Source organism: Phoenix dactylifera, chromosome 11 (genome assembly GCF_051530095.1).
Source record: "Phoenix dactylifera cultivar Ajwa chromosome 11, Ajwa_hap1_PhDact_Kaust_v1.1, whole genome shotgun sequence".
Taxonomy (NCBI): domain Eukaryota; kingdom Viridiplantae; phylum Streptophyta; class Magnoliopsida; order Arecales; family Arecaceae; genus Phoenix; species Phoenix dactylifera.
In genome coordinates, this window is record NC_143200.1 from 4,748,232 (window position 1) to 4,770,273 (window position 22,042).

General features: G+C 37.4%; 1 protein-coding gene across 4 annotated transcripts; it reads left to right on the top strand.

The window, feature by feature from the left end:
- Positions 1-800: 800 nt before the first annotated feature.
- On the top strand, positions 801-17,876 carry LOC103707840 (uncharacterized). Of its 4 annotated transcripts, none has more exons than XR_016397750.1 (12): positions 801-1,146; positions 1,805-1,855; positions 3,213-3,307; positions 6,693-7,580; positions 9,035-9,134; positions 9,204-9,290; positions 9,729-10,541; positions 10,636-13,008; positions 13,104-13,176; positions 16,022-16,173; positions 16,312-16,700; positions 17,332-17,876. XR_016397750.1 is itself a non-coding variant. In XM_008792513.5 (11 exons), exons 1-11 carry the CDS (start codon positions 1,071-1,073, stop codon positions 16,641-16,643), a joined length of 5,040 nt encoding a protein of 1,679 aa, XP_008790735.4. In that variant the 5' UTR covers positions 801-1,070; the 3' UTR covers positions 16,644-16,938. The 4 variants fall into 4 exon arrangements, 2 of the variants coding, with proteins under 2 accessions (XP_008790735.4, XP_088562687.2); XR_016397751.1 differs by having other exon boundaries at positions 17,338-17,876; XM_008792513.5 differs by lacking the exon at positions 17,332-17,876 and having other exon boundaries at positions 16,312-16,938.
- Positions 17,877-22,042: the final 4,166 nt, after the last annotated feature.

Genomic DNA, 22,042 nt, shown 5'->3' on the forward strand with positions numbered 1-22,042 from the left:
CATTTACGTGGGAAAGTGTTTTTTTTGGCACTCACAGAATGGACTGACTTGATGTGGCAATTGTTGATATGGTGCGAAGAAATGTGTGGCCTATGTATTTCTGCAGAATGCTGTGTTTCAAAGCATGTCCTGTTTGATAGATTCATCAGGTCCACTTATTCCATTTCTATTTCTAATATATATATATATATAAAAAGTGACAGTGACGCTAAATCTTATATCCATCATCTGGTCCATCTACCAGAGCCCTCCGTTTGGTAGTCCACATCAAAATTCAAAACTAGAACCATATTGGAACCACCAATAACTACGGCTACTGGTAATTATGAGTAATCGACCTTGGAATTTCTATTTCCAATTTGAAAACTAAGGATCCATATCCTGCATTTTATGGTTCACAGCATAATTATCATCTTCATCTCTTTTTTTTTTCCATCCAATATTTTCCTGGCCCAGTGTTGCTGATAATAAGTTTTACATTATTGGATAGATCTTGAATGCCTATGCAGATAAAAAAAATTAAGTAATATTTTTTAAGTTCTAAATTGTGATAAATAATATTAAAGTGGATTCAGTCTATAATTTATATGAACTAGGAGATCGGCTATAGGCCAATGCATTTAGTTGAATTTGAACATTATTTTTATGATTACGCTTCGCCTTTGCTCACGGAAACAAAACTCACAACAGTGACACCGACAGCCCTCACGTCTCTAAGGCGATGGGTGTTATTCCGAGTATGATTCGCGGTGCCACTAATAATCATCTTAAATTAAATCTCCCCTTTCGATATAAGTCTCGAAATGATAGCATTTTTACTCTGCCCGAACTCTTTGGCTCTCGCTCTCACACCAGAAGATTACACTCTGTTTCGCTATTGTCGTCGCTCTCTCTAAAATCTCAAAACCCTAAGTCTTAGACTTCTTCTCATCGATCGAGCTCGTTTTGCGTTCGAAATCCTTCCTCGAGGCCTTCGATTTGCTCGGATTTGGAGGTTTTTCTCTGGGTTGGGAGCCCTAAGTTGGGGGGCGGCCTTGGATCTCTGTGCTCGCCGATTGGGTGCGGTTCGGATGGCGGAAGGGAAGATGGATCTGCCGAAGGATCTCGTCCTCTCGAAGCCCGCCGTGGAGGCATGGGCCGGGAAAGGTATGCCGTGCTCTTTAGATGCTCTTTTGCGGCGGCATTTTGGGCCTCTGGTTCGGTGATTCGATGATATCGATTGGGTGTTTTGAATCGCGATTCAGATCCAAAGGCGGTTCTCTTATGGATTTTAGAAGGCCTCTGGTGTTTAATTTCTCGCGTTCTTTTAGTTTCCGGTGTTTCTGTCCTTGTGATTGTTCTGACTATATCCTTCCAAGGAATTTTTTGATGAATCATTGGTTCCAGAATCGGTTCGTTTGAAAAATTCTAGCAAAAGAAAATTTCTCTCCTTTTTTAACAAAAAAATCTCTACTTGCTGGAAGGTACTCTTAGATCGACATCAATAGAAAAATTTTCCTCTTTTTTTTATTACACATATATGAATGATCTGAATCTACAGTTCTGTGCGACTCTTTCTACTTTTAGTTCCAGTGCTAGGAACAGTAATGGATTTTTCTATAAAAAATTGAGGTCGCGGTTTTTATGTTTTTTTCTCCCGAGCTCAGTTTGGGTATCTTATCTGTTCATGTTATGTGGAAGATCTATTTTTGCTTGTCTAAATAATAATTCAGAGATTATTTCCCGTGTATATGTTTTTACTGTTATAATCTTCTTCTGGGAAATTGGTCATTGTTTTTTTTCCTTTTGCGATATGTTCTTTCAGGTGGAAATGATGAGGAGAAGGTTCTCATGGGGTTTCCTGATGAATCAAAAGGTAATTTCTTATTGACTGGTCTCAATTGTGAATATTGCAGTACTTTGGATATTATTTTGGATGAATTTTTTCTATGTACCATGTATTATGTGGTCGTAAATTCTTAAGCAGCCACTATTTGCATGTGATTGTGGCATACCTCATTATGTTGGTATGATCATTAACATCCTCTGTTAAGTTCTATTGATTTTGAGCCACTGGTTATATTGTTCACTCAAGGCAAGGTTTTAAAACCCAAAACATCCATTGTCTAGGTGAGTGATGAAGACCGAGTTGAGCTGAGATCTTGGTTTATATCGGCCAGGATGGAAAGTGGGGAAATTTCACAAGGAACTGAGATTTTCTGAAATGTTGGCCGATATATCAGGACAAAGATGTTGGAAGCTGAGATTGCATGTTTAAATTGAGATTAAGAACTATTTTTTGGCATTGGTGGAAAGTTATTAACTAAAGAATCTATTTAAGGAAGTAACAAAGTGATTGGAAAATATTGGCTGGTGTTGATATTATGTATCTGTTCATAATGGATTGTACAATAAGGGCCAAGATTCTATGTATTGGTAAATGACAGATACTGATACAAACTAAGGTCTCAGCTGAGATGAAGGCCTTGGTTGAAGGAGAACATGAATTGTTGATTAGCCATACCTAAAAGTGCAATTCTTCGAGCTTGCCTTCTGCAATATATTTGATATCGTGTTGGGTTTTGGATACACACACTGTGAATATGATTAAATTTTGCCAGGCTTGTTAGATTTGGAATGTTATCAGCATAAGCAGGTTGCTGTACATGTAAAATAACAATTCAAATTTGTCATGCATGTGGTGACATTTGATTTGGCTATTGAAGTTTTGAGTAAGAGACTTGATGCAATACATTTGAAGATGCTATCGCCTATTATTCAGATGGTATAATGTTTTTGAAAATGCTTTGATTTTTGGTGTGTGCTGTGGCTGCTTCTGTCGCAGATCTAGAGGTGCATGAATTGATTGTTCAGCCACTGCAGTTGTTTTTCTCGAGAGTGTCCTGTGCAACCCAGTTTCCATGACTTGTATTTACCAATTGGGCTCCAATATAACTTAATGCACCAACATACGAAGAGTTGCACTTTTGATTTCCAGCAAACATGTTTAAGCGTTTCTTTCTAGTTAACAACTGATGAATCTAGTTTTCTAACTTCGTCGCATGCTTTTATGGGTGATATCTCTTTCCAAAAACAAGCCACTGCATTCTGGGATTAACACAATCCTGTCGATGATCCAGTTTTAATTTCATATAAAATTCTACCAGTACTCTCTTGTATGTCATCATACTATAAACATTTTATTAATTTCTCCTGCATTTTTCATGCTGCAGATCAAGCATCTTCTGATAATAATATTCCTTTGTCTCCCCAATGGCTCTATGCTAAACCTATTGAAACCAAGATTGGCCTTTCTGCTGCATCTGGGGTACTGATTTCTCTTTCTCTCTCTCTCTCTCACACACACACATCCATTTATTTATTATTCTCATTTAATATTCTGTTACTATCAGTTGGCATCAAGTAGAATCGATTCTATCTATTGATGAAACTTATGTTTGTTGCATTGGCTTTTTGTACGTGAGATAGGATTATTCACTAAAATGGTACACAACTTTTGTTTTAATTGGTCAGTCAGATTATTCGTACCATTTCCATTTTCTGGAATTAATGGCTGTCCATGTTTACTCTATTATTGAACTTGTAGGTGAGTTTATTTGAATTTCTTTTGATACTATCAGCATGATAATTTAGGCAGTTGAAAAGAGAAAACTTTGTTTAAATTCTATACTTAATGTGTTCGTTATGATATATATGCCTTTATTTCATAAATTACATTTATATAAACTATTAGAATACTGTATGCTAAAGGATCAGGTAAATGAAATAAACTCATTTCCCTGTTTTCCTTACCTCCTTTTATACTAAGAAATATATTGTTTTTATTTTACATATTGCATTTGATAGTTTATTTAGTTAATATGCATATCTCCACAATTTTATGTTTGATTCAGACAGTCATTGAGAGTTTCTCTCTTTTTCCTTTTCCTTTTTGATAATCAGGCATTAGTTTCTATTTGGTTTTGTTTTTTTACTTCCCCGAAAGTTGTGATCAAGCTACTTGATATTGAATATTCTCTTTGCAAGTATCCTTCATTTACTTAAGGCCCTCTAACTATTATGCATAGAAAAAGCTGTTGTTCTGGAAAAAGGTCAAGGTGGTTGCCATGCGGGTTTTTGGACTGAATCACCACAAGATGGCCTATGGCGGCATGACATGGCATCCCGGGTCATAGCATGTGATATGATGGGCCTCAACCCAACATGGTGGCTGATACAGCAGGTCTAAGACAGGCATTGTAATCCCACAGGGAGTTGGACCAGTTTCCAATTGGATTTTTTTTTTCAGTTTTTATTTTTATGAATGATATTACAACAACAGAGCACCTTTGACTTTCTCTAATTCACTCCTCTCAGTCAACTCTCTGATTTAGCAATTTTTTTTCTCAAGTAATGATATAATGTTCCCAGTTGTGAGTCTGTAGGAAACACAATTAATTAGTTCAACATAGTTACTAAAGTGTAATATAGCTAACAAATGGTCATATTTATTACTACTTATGGGATCTTATATTTTAGATGCATAAAATCTATGTGAAACATTGTCCATTGGATGCTTTGTGAGGTACAATATTGAAATCTTTTTAGCATCCCACCTCGAGCTCAAGTCGCCTGCCGTTGTTGCCCGCCATCCACTACATGCTATGATACTGCTCAACTACTATATGTCTGCCAAAGGCTTTTATTTTAAAACACTGGGAAACTGGTTCTTGTACGTCAACATCACTATGCAGCCATCACCTCCATCCCTCTGAGTGCCTCTTATCAAATTTTGTAACATTTGATTTAGATGCAATGTCATGTAATGGGAATATAGTCAAAAAAACAACTATGTTTACATTCTTGGTACCATTTGTTTTGTCAGTCCTAATCTGTGGCTTCTCACCATATTTTAAATGCCTATAACCTTTTTCTTTTACCTTTTTTTATATATATGATTTCTGGATTCTCTTGCAATCTTGACATTCCATCTTTCATGTTCTGTGATGTCTTTGATTGATCTGTTTTTAGATTTGTAATGACATTCATTCTTCACCCTTTACTGGTTTTGCTGGATTATTCCTAACCTTTTAGCTCTCAAGCTTAAGTTTCTGCTACGTATTTTTGGAAAAGTGATGCTATTCTCTTTCAAACCTCGTCTCTCTGTGTGTGTATCGGTCTGTCTCTTTCTCTCTCCGCGTGTGTGCACGTTTGCATGTGTGTCGCCCCCTTCCCTCTCTCTCTTGAATGATTCATCATTAAAGGATGAGGACAGAACCTAAATTGGTTATTTGTGTTTTTAATTGATCCCTAACCAGGGTAACTAGACCTAGGCATTTTTCACCAGGCTTGGTGGTCAAATGGAATTGGTATTGTCTAATGTTGGCATCTTCTGAGAAGGTATGGCGTGCAGTAGATGTAGAAGTGCTTTATTGGCTGTTGGATTAATTTTATTAAATTGTTGCCAACAATTGTGACAATTGATCACATGTTCTTTGAATGTGTATGAAATGAAGAAGAGAGTTGAAAATCTTCAGTTGGTCTTACTAGTGGGCTTTATTAGGGTTTGGTTCCATAAATTGCCTTACTAGTTGATGAATTGTTTTTGAACATCTTGCAGAAAGGTACATCTTTTGAGGGATCATGAATGCTAGAAAATAATTTGCCAACTCCTATTGATGGCAAAAGTCTTGGATTGTGATTGTGATTATTATTCTATATATGAGGACATCTGTTAACTTGAGTATGTAAACTATGTCAACTCAATGCCTGTAAATCTTAGAAAATTATACTGCAACTCTATTTACGAAAGAAAATAACTGGTGCTATGCTTGTGTCTTTTCACAAAAATGTGATGTAAATAAAATTTAGGTTAATAAATAGCTTGGGAGTAAGCATTAACAATTTCTCTTTTCTGGTTTTGTAGAATGATTCATCATTTCATGTTAATGATGTGCTCATGTAGAGTGATTCCTCATTTCATGTTGATGATGTGCTTACTATCTTACTGTTACAATGCAAACTCCAAGGTGGGACGACCAACTCTGTTTTTCCACTCTCCTCATGTATCTTGTTTCTGCTTCACATTGTCCCTTTTTTTTAATGCATCAGCTGGTGATTGCATTATTTGGATGGTTGAATCTTGTACAAGCGTTTGGCTTAAACTTGACCAGACCTTTCTTTTTTTTTAAAAAATCCTTTTTAATATACCATGCTTATCAACATATGCTCCGAAAAAATATTTATGCCTTTTTAACATACCATACTTATCAACAGATGCCTAAACAAAATGTTTGTTCTTGGTTCCTTTGCAAAAAATTGTGTGTATATATATATATATATATATTGTTTCTTCATGTTTCAGTTTAGACTGTTCCCTTTGCAAAAATTCATATGTATATGTAGGTAGGTAGGTATGTAGGTATGTATTTATGTATGTAGGTATGTGTTTATTGCCCTGTTGGATGCTTTGGCGTTGTGCCAGAATTTTTAATCATTACAGCATACTATGGTCCTTTTCAGTAATCGTCATTATATGAATTTAGTTGGTGTTGAAATATGTGTTATTTTTATAAATAAAATTTTTGCCAATGGAAATGTTATGCTACTACAAGAAATAGGAGACTTGCAGGAGGCGGTTATTCATATGCCCTTTTCTTTTGCTACACTTTGTTTTTAACCACTTTCTTATGTTCGGTGTTTTGTTTCAACAGGATACTCGCCCACCAAATTCTTTGCCTCATGGAACCTTGTTGGATTCAGCTCAGAAAGATGTTTGGCGTTTGGACGGATCTCAGGATAAGAAAGAATGGAGGAGGAGCGTGCCTGATGTTGAAAGTACTTGCCGCTGGCGTGAAGAGGAGAGGGAAACTAGCTTGCTTGGTAGGAGAGAACGTAGAAAGGAAGGAGATCGAGATATTGAGTACCGGAAAAGTGACCGCCGTTTGGATTCATCGAGAGAAAATTCTGATTCTAGGTCTTTGCCCTTATCTGATAGATGGTATGACGTTCCTAGTCGTAGTGCAACGCATGAAGGTCGGCGGGATAGCAAATGGTCATCAAGATGGGGTCCAGAAGACAAAGAGAAGGACTCTTGGACAGAGAAGAAGATAGATGGAGAAAAGGAGGATTCTCACACTGAAAAACAATCGTTTGTTGGTAGCCTTCGCCCGTTGTCTGAATCTGATTCTCGTGATAAATGGAGGCCACGCCATCGACAAGAAATTCCTTCTGGTGGGTCTGCAGTATATCGCGCTGCTCCGGGATTTGGGTTAGAGAGAGGTCGTGTGGAGGGTTCAAATGTGGGATTTGCTCCTGGTAGGGGTAGATCAAAATCCATCTCAGGATTGCCGATTAGGTCATCCTCTTCTGGCCCAATTGGTGCTGTACCTGTATTTAATAGTGAAAGTGCACATGGAAAGTCTGGATTATCTGTAGATACATTTCGCTACCCGAGGGGAAGACTTCTTGATGTTTACAGAAAGCAAAAAATGTTGCCATCATCTGATACTACCCCTGAGGGCATTGAGGAAGTTCCTTCAATAACACATTCTAGTGCTGTAACACCACTGGCCTTTGTTGCTCCTGATTCAGAGGAACAGGTAGGCTATATTCTAATTTCTTCTATTATGAGGTCTTGCTTCATTGTACTCTCTTTTGACATCTACAGCACGAAGAATTCTCTAAGTAAACAGGGTGATCACATTAGAAAATAAATATAGAACATACAAAAAGGTAGCAAGTTTTAACAGTATTTTTGCACAATACACAATTTATGAAGATTGTATTAAAATTCTTTTTTCATCCTTTCAATAGTGATTTGTGTTCTTCAAGAAATGTGTGGGAAGTTAGATGTCATTATATACTGTTTGACATACATCTCACTGATTGAGAATGTCAGAACCACTTTGTTCCTCTGTCACTGATTGAGAATGTCAAAACCACCAACACTATTTGCTAGATGCCCTGGAGGCAGATATATGGGTAGGTAGGAAACAATTTGGAATTCCTTCTCCTTTTCCCAGTTTCCCAGAAAAAGCTATTGAACTGCTATGCATTTTGTTGTGGTAAACTTAATGGGAAGTTAAAGTTGTGCTTGGTTTTGATAGGCGATCTGAAATTTCATGATTCTGTTAATTTGATATATTAATTAAAAGCAAAAAAAAAATGCATTCATGGTATGTGGTGTATTCAATATGTAGCATATTCCCTCTTTATTCAAGTGAATGCATTCTCTATCTTTTTTTGCAAGATTTTCCTTAATCCTTAAGGTGGTGGGAGGGACAATATGTAGTACATAAATTATAATAGTAGTAGTAGTAGTAGGTGAGTTCTGGATATGGTGATGGTAGTAGTACTGAGACCAACAACACTAACAACAAGAACATGTTATTTGCTGGATATGCATCAACTTTATTTTGCTATGTAGACATTGAATCCATGTTGAAATGCAATGCTTCTTGTTGCTGGAACCTTAGTTCAAGTTTGAGGCATGGTTGCATTTGGTGAGTAATCAGAAATTTTGTGGCATTCTTTTCTATTTTTATATGTTTCTAGTATATCTTGCATAATTAAGAGGACGTTTTTAGATTGCTTTAACATATTTATGTGCTTGTAAGGTTTGCTAGTTTTGTATGTTCAAAAATCTTATGGAAGGAAACTACAGAATCTATTTGAAGGAAACTTAATCTTTGTACCTATCCTTTGGTTATTGAACATATGGTATGTTTGCTGCATTTATCTCTTCAAAAATATAATGAAACTAAGTGAACCTCCATATGTGTTTTCAAAAAATGAAATTTCAGGTATGCTTGTTAAAAAATTGCAGATTCAATAGTGTTTTTTATTTGCGTTATGAGAAAAGAATTCATTAGATATAATGTCTGGGACATTGCTGCTACTTGTATTGGCATGATCAATGCAGAAATTTTGTTTTGCATGCCCTCCTTCTACATTTCCTAAATAAGTGATTTTGAATTTGTATTTATGTTGTTGGCAAGTTGTCTTATATTTTTGATTCTTAGAGAATAATTTTTTTCTTGGATACGGCTGGCAGGTTCTTTTAGATGACATTTGGAAGGGGAAGGTCACTAGCAGTGAAGTAGGTTACAGTTCTAGAAGGGATAGGATGACAAGAGACCATGGCAGCGAGAAAGGTAAGCAAGTTCTCATTTTTTTTATATAACTAAGCCTGGCTATTTATAACTTGTTACTTTTTTGTTTAGATGCTGGAGAGCTGACCTTGATCGAGAAGAAACATGGTGTGCTTTCCCATATCTCCACCAGAGAGGGATTCTTTATGAATTCTGCAGGTTATGATGAAAGATTCCTTTTACATAGTACCTTTAACTTTTTTTTCTTTTTAAAAGCCTTATCCTGGCATAGGGCTGTAAATGAACCGAGCTATTCATGAACGGCTTAAGCTAGACTTGACAAGATCTTTTGGCTAGAAAAGAAACCTAGCTCAAACATCTTTCAAAGCTCATCTTATAAATTAGCCAAGCCCGAACACTTTGGGCTTGCACAAAAAAAAAGTATCTCATCTTGGCTGATAACAAGCTTCTTTAAGCTTGGTTCAGTTCAAAACTTTCCAGGTTTGAAAATATGTTGTAAAGTTTGGGATTAAGTTCAAGTACCCCTCTCATATTATGAGCCAAGCCTGAGCTGTTTACTTCTTGGCTAATCTTTTTTGCAACCCTATCCTGATTGCCTTTTAAGACCACTAACATTAGTAGCATATATTGTTTCAGAGCCAGATTCTAACCATGGAGAAGGTATGGATAAAGTGAACACATTGATTGATAAGGTGGATCCTGGTGCTATGACTGCAGTTTCAGGCAATGATGCTTGCTATACAAGGGTGTCAGATGATAATCTTACCAACTGTGAGCAGAAAGTTAGTGAGAGCAATGTCTTTAATGATGATGGACGTGTGGGACATCCAGATTTTCTTAAGAATGCTAAGTTTGAAAAAGCTAGCTCAGCTATTTCTTTTGATGCTAGTGCTAAGCTCCCTGATGATTCAAATTCGTTGTTTGACACATCAATAGTTCGCAAGATTCCAAACAGCAATGAGCTGTTTCAGAACATTGATGTTGAAGTAAAACTTGTAAATCAAGGTAGTTCTCCTGAGGAGTTGAGTTTATTGTACTGGGATCCCCAGGGAGAGATACAAGGGCCATTTCTAGGTGCTGACATCATCAAATGGTTTGAAGAAGGCTTTTATGGTATGGATTTACCTGTGTGTTTGTCCGATGCTCCAGAAGGCACTCCTTTCCAGCCACTTGGTGAAGTTATGCCACATTTGAAACTAAAGTTTCAGTCTGAACCATTGGATTCTTTGAAAGGCAGCCTGGAGGATTGCATTCCTCCTTCCAATATTACTGGTTCTTATGCCATGAATGACCCACAGCGGGCACCATCTAGATTTTGGGATGCTCCGGGTCATCAGATTAAGCCTACAAGTGCTGAACATGAAGATTCTGTAGATTGTCTAAAGGGTAGGTTGTTGCTTTCCAGCGTAGGACAGAGCTTTCACGACTTTTCTGGACAAGATACTGAAGGTTAATTTTCTTTATGCCAGAACTTTTGGCCTTTTTTATCAGTATATTTTCTCTCAGCCTTTCTTTTTTTGACTTTTTTTAATATCTTCTGCAGAAGTTTTGGATACAGGGAGGCCTGCAAGTAAAATCGAGAAACCCTTAGGGATGCTTGCTAATGACCATATTGATCTGTCACGGACCTCTAGTGGTCTCCATTTGATGGGTGCTGAAATGGGAGAAACCAGTTTAGCAAATCATAAGGTTCCAAGAGAAAACGATTTGAATCCTCTTGGATTATTGTGGTCCGAACTGGAAGGAACTCATCCAAAGCACCCTCTTTCAACAAATATAGCCAACTTCAATGATCAGGTTATTGATAATCATGCTGCCGCAAGGGATGCCTCTCTTTTTAAACACAAACAGGAACAGTTTAGTCTGGTAGGTGACTCCTCCATTACTCATGATGTATGGCCTGGTAACTACAGAAGGAACAATAGTTCAAATGTATTTCAGGAAGCTATTGACTCTAGTCGCTTGTCATGCTTTGAGGCTGAAGCAAACCAGTTCAGTTTAGAAGAGCACCTGCTTGGCCAACTGTTACAGAAACAGCAGCTTCAACAGAACTTGCTGCCTCATCAGAATGTGGACTTGGCTGGGCCATTTCTGGAGCAGATCAGGGGTTCCGTGCACCAGCAGCAGTCAATTGGTCAACCTACGCCAGATTTGGAGCATCTTTTGAATCTTCAGTTTGAACAGCAGCGGCATATTGAGCAGCTGGAGCATCAACATCAACTGCAGCAGCAACAACAGCTTCATCAACACCAGATGCAATTGCTGCAGCAGCAGCAGCAACAGCAGCAGCAGCAAGAGCATTTGCTTCTCGAGCAATTGCTACATCAGCAATTACAGAACCCTGGTTTTGGAGCAGCACATGTTGACCATCAGCAGGCAAACAATGTGCTTGATGAGATTTTGTTTAGGCAGCAGCTCTTGCATGAGTCACAACAACAGTCTCAGCATCTACCATTGCACCATGACGCAGCTATGGAACAGCTTATCCAAGCAAAATTTGGGCACAACTTCCAAATGGAAAATTACAATGATCTGTTAGAATTTCTATCTCATTCCAAGCACAGGCAGATGGTTCCTTTAGAACAGCAACTTCTTTTAGGTCTTCAGCAGGAGCAGCTTGAAACACAGCAATTCTCTATTCCATCGAGGCAACGGTCTAGCGTGGAAGAAGAGAGACATGTTGGTGGGGCTTGGTCAATTGATCAATCTGGTCAGTTCATCAGGGCGGCATCCAGTCCACATCAAACTCATTCTGCTAGACTTAACCAATTAGATTTCATGCAGACCCCTCAGAGGCCCTCATCCCTTGAGCAGCCCAGCCAACTTGAGTGGAACTTGCTATTGCATGAGCGAATGCAGCGAAAGCTTTATGAACCAGCCCTACATCAGCTTGAAAGGTCAATCCCTTTGCCAGCAGGTGCTCCTGGGCCAAATGTAGATTTTGTTAATGCCCTAGGACGGTTTCAAGGGCTGGTTTCACAGCAGCAGCACAGTCATGTGCAATCATCTGGTCAGATGGGACAATTTCCTAAAGGTATTCATTCTCATCAACATCGGATTTCTGAACAGCTTATTGGGACATCAGGTCAGATGGGACAATTTCCTTCAGGTATTCATTCTCATCAATATCGGATTTCTGAACAGCTTACTGGGTCGCATATGGATGCAATGGAGAGGCATTGGCCTGAGTCCAATTGGCAGCTACCAAGTAGCTTAGTAGAATCACACGTCAATCAGTTGCAAATAGAAGCAGAAAGGCAGAAGTGGGATATGAAAGCAAATTGTACTTCTGAGGACCCAAATGTGTGGGCATCGCTTGTAGGTAATAGTGGGAACTCAGAACATGGGTTAGGAGACTTGCTTCACCAAAAACTGGTTCTTCAATCTCAACAGTCGTTAGGGTTGGTAGATGGTGCTTCTACATCATCCTATGAGCACAGGGATCCTTCATGGCTTTATTCACGGCCAGGCACTGATAATTCTTTTAATCTCACTTCTGATAGAGTGGGCATGGGTGACTCATTGTCAGAAGGTTCTCTTTTTGCTAAGGTAGGACATGCACTGCAGGAGCAATTGGTGAATGTAAATTTAGAAGGACAAGCTCATAGCTTTGAAAGCAGTGGAAGATTAGCTTTTCAATCTAGTTCTGAAACATTTGCTGAACAGGGACACTTCCTTTCAGATATGGGTGAAATTGAAAAGGAACGGTTTATAGATACTATGGCTGGTGATGCATCTGTAGAAGGAACAGGTTTCTCTGATGTAAAGGAAGGGAAGAAACATGTTTCCAAAGGCAAATTGATGGATAGATTGGTTGTGGATACCCTGGAAAGTGGGGTTAAGCGAGTAGGTGGCAAAGATCTTGAAGGGATGGAAGTTAGTGTACCTGTTAGACAAGCTTCATTTGGCAGCACTGGTAATTTAATTTAACTTATCTGCTTTTCTGGTGGTTTGAACTGTGTATTATGTTTTGCGACATTCTTATGACCTGTGAGCTGTGATACTATGCAGGTGGAGTTGGAAGCTTCTTCAATTATGAGTCGGGAGCTGATAATGTTTGTAACGAAGAGATAATTAATGACAGGTAAGCATTCCTGGCTAATGCTTTAAGTGACATTTGAGAGATGATTAATGGTATGAAAGCTTTCCCTCTCTTCCCCTTTTGCTGTGAAAATGTGGAGAATTCAATGTTTTACGCTTTATCTCAACAATTGCTTTATGGAAATTTCTTGATGACCATGATACTATGTGGGTTACTTAGTGTCCACGTCCTAATTCAGGTCTAGGTTGGGTTAGGAAAGTTTGAAGTTATTAGGAGTGGTGTTTTGAGGGGATTTTGATGGTGAATTCTGTGGAGATACTTTCTAAAGAAAGTTGTACGTTCTATTAGGAAATATTCTAAAGTGTTAATCAGTTAATTTGCTTCTTCTTCTATGGAATTATGTAGTGATGCAACTCTTGCACAGAAAAGTTACACAGGTGATGTGTAAGTTGCCAAGTAGGTCTGGATTTGGGCATGGGGAGGTGGATATTTTAAAAACACTTGAGGTAAGGAAGTGCTTAGGAAGCGGGTGCACATTTGATTTTTTGGGAAGTCATCAAATTGGTTCGTCACCCTAGGTAGAAGATTCCTGCTACTAACTGTTGCCCATTGCTCTTCACTCTGACTTCCTGTACCTGATGCCATGTAAATTATAGGAGGTAGAAGGTGCGGGATGTCATACATCTGCCATGCAGGTTTACAATGTATGTTTTTTTTCCTTTCCCATATTATTAGTTTCTTTCTGAGGGAGAGAGTCTAGAGGTGGCCTAGTTAAGAAGTTGTATATTTGGTGAGTCTAAGTATGTCTTAGCAATGAAAGAGAGGAAGGAAATGGTGCGATCGGTTTTTGATAACCAATAGTGAATATTGCTATTTCTTTCCTCCTATTCACCTCTCTGCATTTTTGTCCCTATTTTGTCCATAAAATGCCCTCGCTGGTGTAGGATTTTTTTCCATCTAACTGTTATTTTTTCTAAAATTTATGGATCTATCAGCTGATGTTAAATTGTGTCTCCAGGTGCTAACCTGTACGGGTTCTCATCAGTAGTTTCCTGACATAGGATCTGAGCTATGCTTTATAATACCTGTTTACTTATTTCGTGAATGATGCTATTACCTTCCACTTTCATATATGGGCCATGAGAAGACATTAATAGATCTCAGAAGGAATCCAATTTAATGTGAGATAGCCTTCTACAGTCCTCAAATACAATTTAGGTCATTTATGAGGGTAGTATACCAAGATATTATATATATATATATATATATATATATATATATATATATTAAAAAAAATACTACAAAACTGACAGTAACTTGGCGAGAAGTTTCTGGGTGGTCAGGTTACTCAGCAGGCTGGGCAGAGACTTTTGGTCATTGGTTGAAGTCCAGAGAAATTAAAAATTTATGCAGATCCATTTGACATAGGTAATAATCCTTGGTATAAGTAATCATATAATGAAATCAAGCAAGCTTTGCAAGACCGAGCAAGGGGTAAGCAGTGAAGGTTAATTATGAGGCTGCAGAATCTGGAGTTCTTTTGAGTCCCTTGCGTGCATGTTGAAATGTCACTTCAAGAATAGATGGTTGAGTCCAGCAACGTTAATGAGGTCTAGATGATATACCATATCATTTTGACTGTGGGCCCTTTCAGAGGAATTGGTGATGCTTGGGAATGGAGGAGCTTTGCTTCCTCAAGATCACAAGAGTTTTTGGGCAATTTGAGAAAAGGAATTTCATGGTGTGATTTTGATATCTTATTTTTTAGGTAATTTATATAATTTGTTAGTCACTTTCTAAGGATCATATAAAGAAACTCTTGACAGAGTATTCTAATTGCTATCAGGCCAACTTGCTCTCAAGCAATGGTATGGCGACTGTTGCCTTTAAAAGGAGACTATTCTTTATGTCACTTTTTTGCCCTTTCAGCCCGGTGATTTCTAGTGGTAGGTTTCACTCACATGGTTATGCCTTCACAACAAGGGCTGGCAGAGTGACAGACAGGTCAATATGTGGGGCTTACAATCTGAGACCTTACAAGTGTCTGTTGATTGGCCTTCAGAAACCATCATCTGTTGATAAGGGGTTTAATGGTACTGACGTAGGGTTTCTGGTAACAAATTATGCGTACATTTTCCTTTGGTATTTCAGTGCTAGGTGGTGCCACTTAGGGTTGTAAATTGTACCCGGTAATTTGATAACTGAACCTGTCTGTATATATTTGTAACCTGATAGTTCAATCTCTTGTAGTTTATGGTGTTGTTCTGAATGTGATCCATGTCATGTCCAAATTGATAGCCTGATGTATATTTCTTTAATTTTTTGCCTATATATTTATTATTGTTAATAGAGATTTCATTTATGTCATTTTGTGCAATTCATACTCACATTATACATGCCAGTCTTTTAATACATCATCTTTTATATTTATCTATAGACTATCAATTCATAGACAAATAGAATCTGTAAGAACTTCTTACAGAAGTTCTTGATTGTTGTTTCTTATTAAATAAAACTACTTAGATCTACAAGAAAAAAAAATGATATTGCAAATATAAAAATATCAGGTAACTAAAACAATAATTTCCTAGTTGTTAAGGCTGTAATTAGTGCAGGGAATTGCCTGCAGAAGGTTGCAGTGATGTTGTGGCTTTTTTTTGGATTTCTGAACCTAAGGAGGCAGTTGAAGTCAAGATCAGTATCCATATGCTATCTGAAATTCTTTTGGTACAGATGCATGAATTAACAATGACAATTGCTGTGTGCGTTAATCTTTATTTGGGTAGTAACAGTTCAGTTGAGCTTTGTAGCACGTTCTAGGGTAAATTCCTTTACATTGCTGTCTCATACTTTGGTATTCATGCTCTGCTCCCTGTTTTTCTTTTAGGATTGCTTGTGCTCTTGAAAGAGGGGCTGATAATCCCTCATTGAAGCATGCCCATTATCCGCATGTCATATCTTCTCAGGGAGCATTATCAGAGCTAGCTTCTGCTTCGTCGGTCAAGGGGACGAATCCTGCTAGCTATGCATCCTCAGAGGGTATGCTTTTGTTGGGTCTTTAAGGTTTATCTCGTCTATTGTCTTCTGACTTAATTGCTTCAAAAATGATGCCATTTGCCTGAACTGGGTGTAAGCTTGATGCATTTCTAATCGATCAAAGAAAAAAACTACTTGCAGAGGGAAGACGAGAACCCGGAGGTAATCTGTCCATCCGGGCTTCAGAAACTCCATCCTCAAACAGAAAGGACCCGAGATTTCGCCGTACATCTTCGAGCAGCGATGCTGCTGTACCAGAAGTTTCATTCATCAACATGCTGAAGAGCACAAAAAAGCCCTTGCCAGATACAGATTCTTCTACTGGTGCTCTGGAGCCGGCAGATGCCGGCCCAGGTGGAAAGAGCAGCAAGAAGAAAGGGAAGAAGGGGAGGCAGATTGATCCCTCTCTTCTAGGTTTCAAGGTCCATAGCAACCGCATTTTGATGGGCGAGATCCAACGCCCAGATGATTGAGCACGGATCCTCTCCTGTAGCTTTTACGTGTCATCTTCTTGCTTTAAGGGTGTACAGGTTTGTGTACAGTTTTGGCTGTGAAAATTTTCACTTTTAATTTTTTTCTTTATCTTTTTTTTGGTCCCCCCTCACTTGACAAACCGATGGCAAATAACCAGGGTTCGGTTTTGAGAGATGGCAGAGCCCTTTTTAAGTGAAAAGAAAATGCAGGTGATGTTGGAATAAACGTTCAATGAAATAAATAAACCAAGTCACTGCTCTTAGTGATCTCAAGATTTTGTATCATCAAGAAAAACAATTCTTTAGGGTACAATCTAGATGTTGAAATAGTCTCCTCTTTCTTCGTCTTCTTGTAAAAGATGCATTCGTGAGTGTTGACGTATAATAGTCTCGAATCGCTGGTTGGGTTTTTGCTTTGTCCCTTGTTGATTCACCAGTCTAAAAAAGTGTGCGAGGCTCATATAAAAAAAATTCTTTTTTTTATTTCTTAACAATATATTTTTAAAAATATTTTATAATGGGTTTAAATATCTTTTTCAAATATTATATATTGTAAAATCTCTTGGGATCCAGTATGTATTGTAAAATCTCTTGGGATGCCTTTGTCTGTTTGGATTTTGTCATTAGTTGAAACTCTTAACAAGTGTGCTAAAACTATTCTGATCAGGTTTTTTTTTCTTAAAAAAAGCTTCAGAAATCTTTCCAGACCGCTTAGGCAAGCTGGGAGTATAAAGCACAAGTGAAAACCATTCTATTTCCAAGCAATGGCTGCGAATTTCAGGTGGGAAGAAATCCAGCAAAAGATGGCCATCGGTAATTCTGAAAGTTGAACATAAAATCTTTCTAGGGCAGTGCAAAACAAAAGAACCATGCAACTAGGGCAATGGGCCATAAACCATTCTTCTGGCTGATGAACAGAGATGATGGACCCTAAGAAAAGAACTTTGGGCTGCATTCAGGTGCATTTCTTCAAACAGTTTCTCCTACCTGAAGGTCTTCATGCCTTGGCAAATGTAGTCTAGGTGCTCCTCCGGTATCTTACTTAGATAATAATGTTGTCAAAGCATATAATGACAAACTTGTCTATATGAATGGTTTTAGGATTTTATTCATGATCTACTATTCCTGCTAGGATTGGAAATCCTATATTTTATATATCCATAAGATGGAGTCATCCAAAATAGTGTAATGTAAAAAAAAAAAAAGCTTCGAATCATTGCTATTTGGCTCAAATTTGTTTTGAAAAAGTTGAGGTATTTTGAATTGTTTGGATTTCTCTCTCTGTTAGCTATTCTTAATTTTCTCATCTTTTAAACTTATTTGGTATTTTCCAGATTCAAAAATGCAATGCCACTCCTTCTGCCTCCTAATAAATTTAAATTGTGAGACGTTAAGATTCAATCCTAATTATGAACAAAAATTATATTTTTATTAATTAGATATAATAATTATATTACGATTATCTGAATTGAAATTTTGCTTTAGTTTACTATAGTATCTGAGTATCCAAATGTACACAAATATGATCCTATATATATATATATATATATATATATATATATATATATATATATATATATATATATTGTGTGTGTTTGTCAAACCAAAAGCTATCACAAGCTACTCATATAGCCCCATCTTGGTTTTAAAGCTCGTGTTCCATTCATCACCTCATCTTATTCTGATTTGTGTAATTGCTTCTTAAGTCAAGTTTGGAGAAATAGGATAAGCTGGCTAGCATGTCGAGCATATTGTCGAGTCTTGATTTTGGAGACCAATACTTGACAGTGATTTTATTAATCACTTAATTATCAATGCACACCCTCCAAGATCCCGCCTTATTAGGAGTGAGCCATGTTAGGCCGAGACTCTTCCAAATTAATCCCTTTTGTAGCTAACCCTCAACCTATTGTTTCAATTCTTCATGCTCAGCATGGCTCATCTAGCTATGCTGCATGTTTCACATAGGCAAATCTCCAGAGCCATGGGTGCATGTTGGAACAAGAGTTGTTGGATCTCTGATGGGTGCTTTTGTTCAATTTCTAGGGTTACCTCAGCTTCATTAGTCACCAAGGTAAATGCAAAACTTACCTTTTCCCTCCTTGAAATAGTCGGATGGAGAGGAAGCAGAGTTCTATTAGCTTCTTTGGTTCTGATTCTTCCTTCTTCCTCAACTCCTTATCGTAGTCGATCAGAATAGTTCGGTCATTAATCCAAGCAACTCGATAAAGCGTAAGAGGATAGATGGTCTTAAGCTCGGGTTTATCCATGAGATCCTTGGAGGTCACGTTCTCACTACTATCATTGTCCATGAGGATTGTGATGTAGTGGTTCTAGCATACAGTGTGATGATGGAAGATATTGGAGCATTCTGAGTGTAGGGACTTTGGGATTAGTCTGAAGGGACATGGCAGTCCTTCAGGTTCTTCTTATTTTGGCCTCTATTGTGATGGGCTTCCAACCATAGTAATTAGCAGGCATGGATCTTCTTTAAGGTAGAACACTAGATCCCGGTTGGGTCTTTTAGCTTAGCCTTCACAAATTGGATTTGCTGAAATTCAGAAAAATGGCTTCCAACGAAATAGTCATTTATTGAGGCTAGCTAATTGCCTATATGTTGTTAGAATCCTTTTGATGTCGGTTATGGAGCTAATGATTTAATTAATGGTGACCAGATCCACTATTGGTTACCTTGGATTAACGACTCGAACCTTTCGAAGGGAGCGGCTATGGTTATGCCTTGTGATGGTGGCTACTGTAGCATTATTTGTTTCTTGTTAAGAAAAACATTTGTAACCAAAAGGCTTGATTTTCATTGGTTATGATGATATGCTTATATAGGATCAGTATCTCTACATCAAAGGGATCAATATCTCTTTATCAAAGGAATGATATGATCCATATATAGAAAATCTCTACAAATATGTACATAGTTGGCAAAATCAAAAAATGATTTCCATTAAATCGGATAATATAGCTAGTCATATCTGCCAAATCTGGTTGCATGGTTGGCTGGGTAAATCAAGAAATGATTTTAATCACATGGGATTGTATAGCGGCCCCTATTTGCCTAATCTGGGGTCTAGAGAATCAAGATATAATTTTTCACCAAATCTAGGAATGATTCCCATCACTCCCCCTCAAGTTGGCATGTGGAGGTTTATAATGCCCAACTTGCCAACAATGAAATGGAATGCATCTCTGCCCAAGGGTTTGGTGAAAATATCTGCTAACTGGTGAGTAGAGGCAACCAAAGACCCTAAAGTGAGCATAACTAGGTTGAGTACTAAACAAAACTTCATGTGGAGAAAGATTAGACAAAATCGGAGAGGAAATGCGATTGACCCTGTAAGTTATTATAAGAACACATTCAGAATTCATGAAACAACCATGTCATTGACATAATCCCATAAAGAACGTATGGAAGATGTGGCAGGTGGCCGCGAAAGAGACTCATCTATGAAACCCAGTTTAATTTTGGCATTCAAAACCATTTTCATGGAACGTGACCAACTATAATAATTATCACCAATCAAAAGTTTGGAAACAAGAGTAGCACCTTAGTTTCAGAGAGGTGTATAGTGTAGGATAAGAACAAACTTTGAATCAACGAGAGAAGTAGAGGCAGAGCTATTTGAAGCAATGGTGGAAGAGTTGGTAGAGGGTGCAAAACTTTTTGCCATAAAGAATGGATGGCTCCCACCCGAAAAAAAGGACGACCCCCTAATGCACCATCATCGGGATGCCGATGAGGTAGAAGATTGTGGTGTCGAACGCTTAATAAAGAATTGATGGCTCTGATACCATGTTAAGAAAGAAATTTGTAGCCAAAAAGCTTGATTTTCATTAGCTATGATGATATGATTATATACACTTCATATAGAAACAATATCCCTACATCAAAGGGATCAATATCTCTTCATCAAAGGAATGATTTGATCTATATATAGAAAATCTCTATCGATATGTATAGTTGGCAAAATCAAGAAATGATTTCCATCACATGGGATAATACAGCTGGTCATATTTGCCAAATCTAGTTGCATGGTTGCGTGAGAAATTCAAAAAATAATTTTCATCACATGGGATTGTATAGCTGCCCATATTTGCCTAATCTGGTGTCGAGAGAATCAAAATATGATTTTCATCAAATCAAGGAATGATTCCCATCATTTTTTGATGGTGCATTGTTCAACATCAGTAGGGTTTTAGAGCCTGGTGCTGTATTTTTAGGTCTAACTTAGTTCTAGTCTCCATTAGACCGCTAAACCATCCTCTACTCCGACCTTGGACTTTAGGTGCTAATCGAACTCACATGCTCTAGTAGAAAAGTAACAATCTAATAAGGAACTATCTACTAACTCTTTTTAATGGTCAGAAAACTTTTCTTAGACCAATCTAGCAACCACCATGGTCATCCAACTAGGTGTACTTGATGAAAGTAGAGCTTGGTAGGAGGGGAGACTCGATCAATCATTCGAGACCCATCTTAATTGGCAAAGTAGGTTGCTTTCTAGCATTTCTTTCTGGCTCGAGCTCAACTCTAAGTAGTACATTTTATACCACTTGATATTGGAATTTTGAAAACTTTAGAGTTTGCATGGCAATTAAGTATTTGAAAACAACTAGAATTCAAAAGCAAATGAAAGTTTAAAAGCTTTTGGAATTTTAAAGTGACTAGTACTATGACTTAAACCTTGATCTAGGCGAGCATACATCATAAAAGCAATAAAAAAATTAAAGAAAAGAGAACATAATTAAGGAAAACCAATATCTAATATCAAAATTTGCTGATGCAAGCTAAAAAAGCCTACCAAAATCTTAGATATAGATTAAAAAGTGCAAGTCAAGGTCTTTGTATTGGACAAAAAATTTCTATTATTAGGAAAATAAGTAACACATTGTTAAAAATATATGATAGATATTTCATGTAGATGTGTAAGATGAATTTGATTTGAATTTAAATATACACCTACTTTTTTCTTTTTTCAACAACTTTATGCAACCACTTATTGCGATAATGTCCTCTTTGTTTTCTTGATATTATCTTTTCCCCCCTAAATATCAAGATCAAGCAATTTAATCTAAATTATTCATGATCACAATTTTTTTAAACCTATATTTACATATGCATCTTTTTTTCTTCAAAATTAGTCGCTTCTAATCTCAAAATAAAAAGTGCACGACAAGTGTCAATTTGTTAATATATTATTTAAAAAAAATAAAAATGCTACTTTAGGTACATAATACAATTACAACTTAGGGTCTGTTTGGCTCTTCTTATAAGATTGGGCTGAATATCCTGTAAAATTCTTTAATTGGACCATCCTTTTGAGTGGCCCTATATCAATTAAAATTCATCCGGTCCAAATCCGGTGGGAAGAAATAAAAAAGACCTA

Coding starts and splice junctions, on each gene's coding strand:
- LOC103707840 (XM_008792513.5), top strand. CDS start 1,071: ATGGCGGAAGGGAAGATGGATCTGCCGAAGGATCTCGTCCTCTCGAAG. Junction 1,147..1,804: donor GGAGGCATGGGCCGGGAAAG/GTATGCCGTGCT, acceptor ATGTTCTTTCAG/GTGGAAATGATGAGGAGAAG. Junction 3,308..6,692: donor GCCTTTCTGCTGCATCTGGG/GTACTGATTTCT, acceptor TTGTTTCAACAG/GATACTCGCCCACCAAATTC.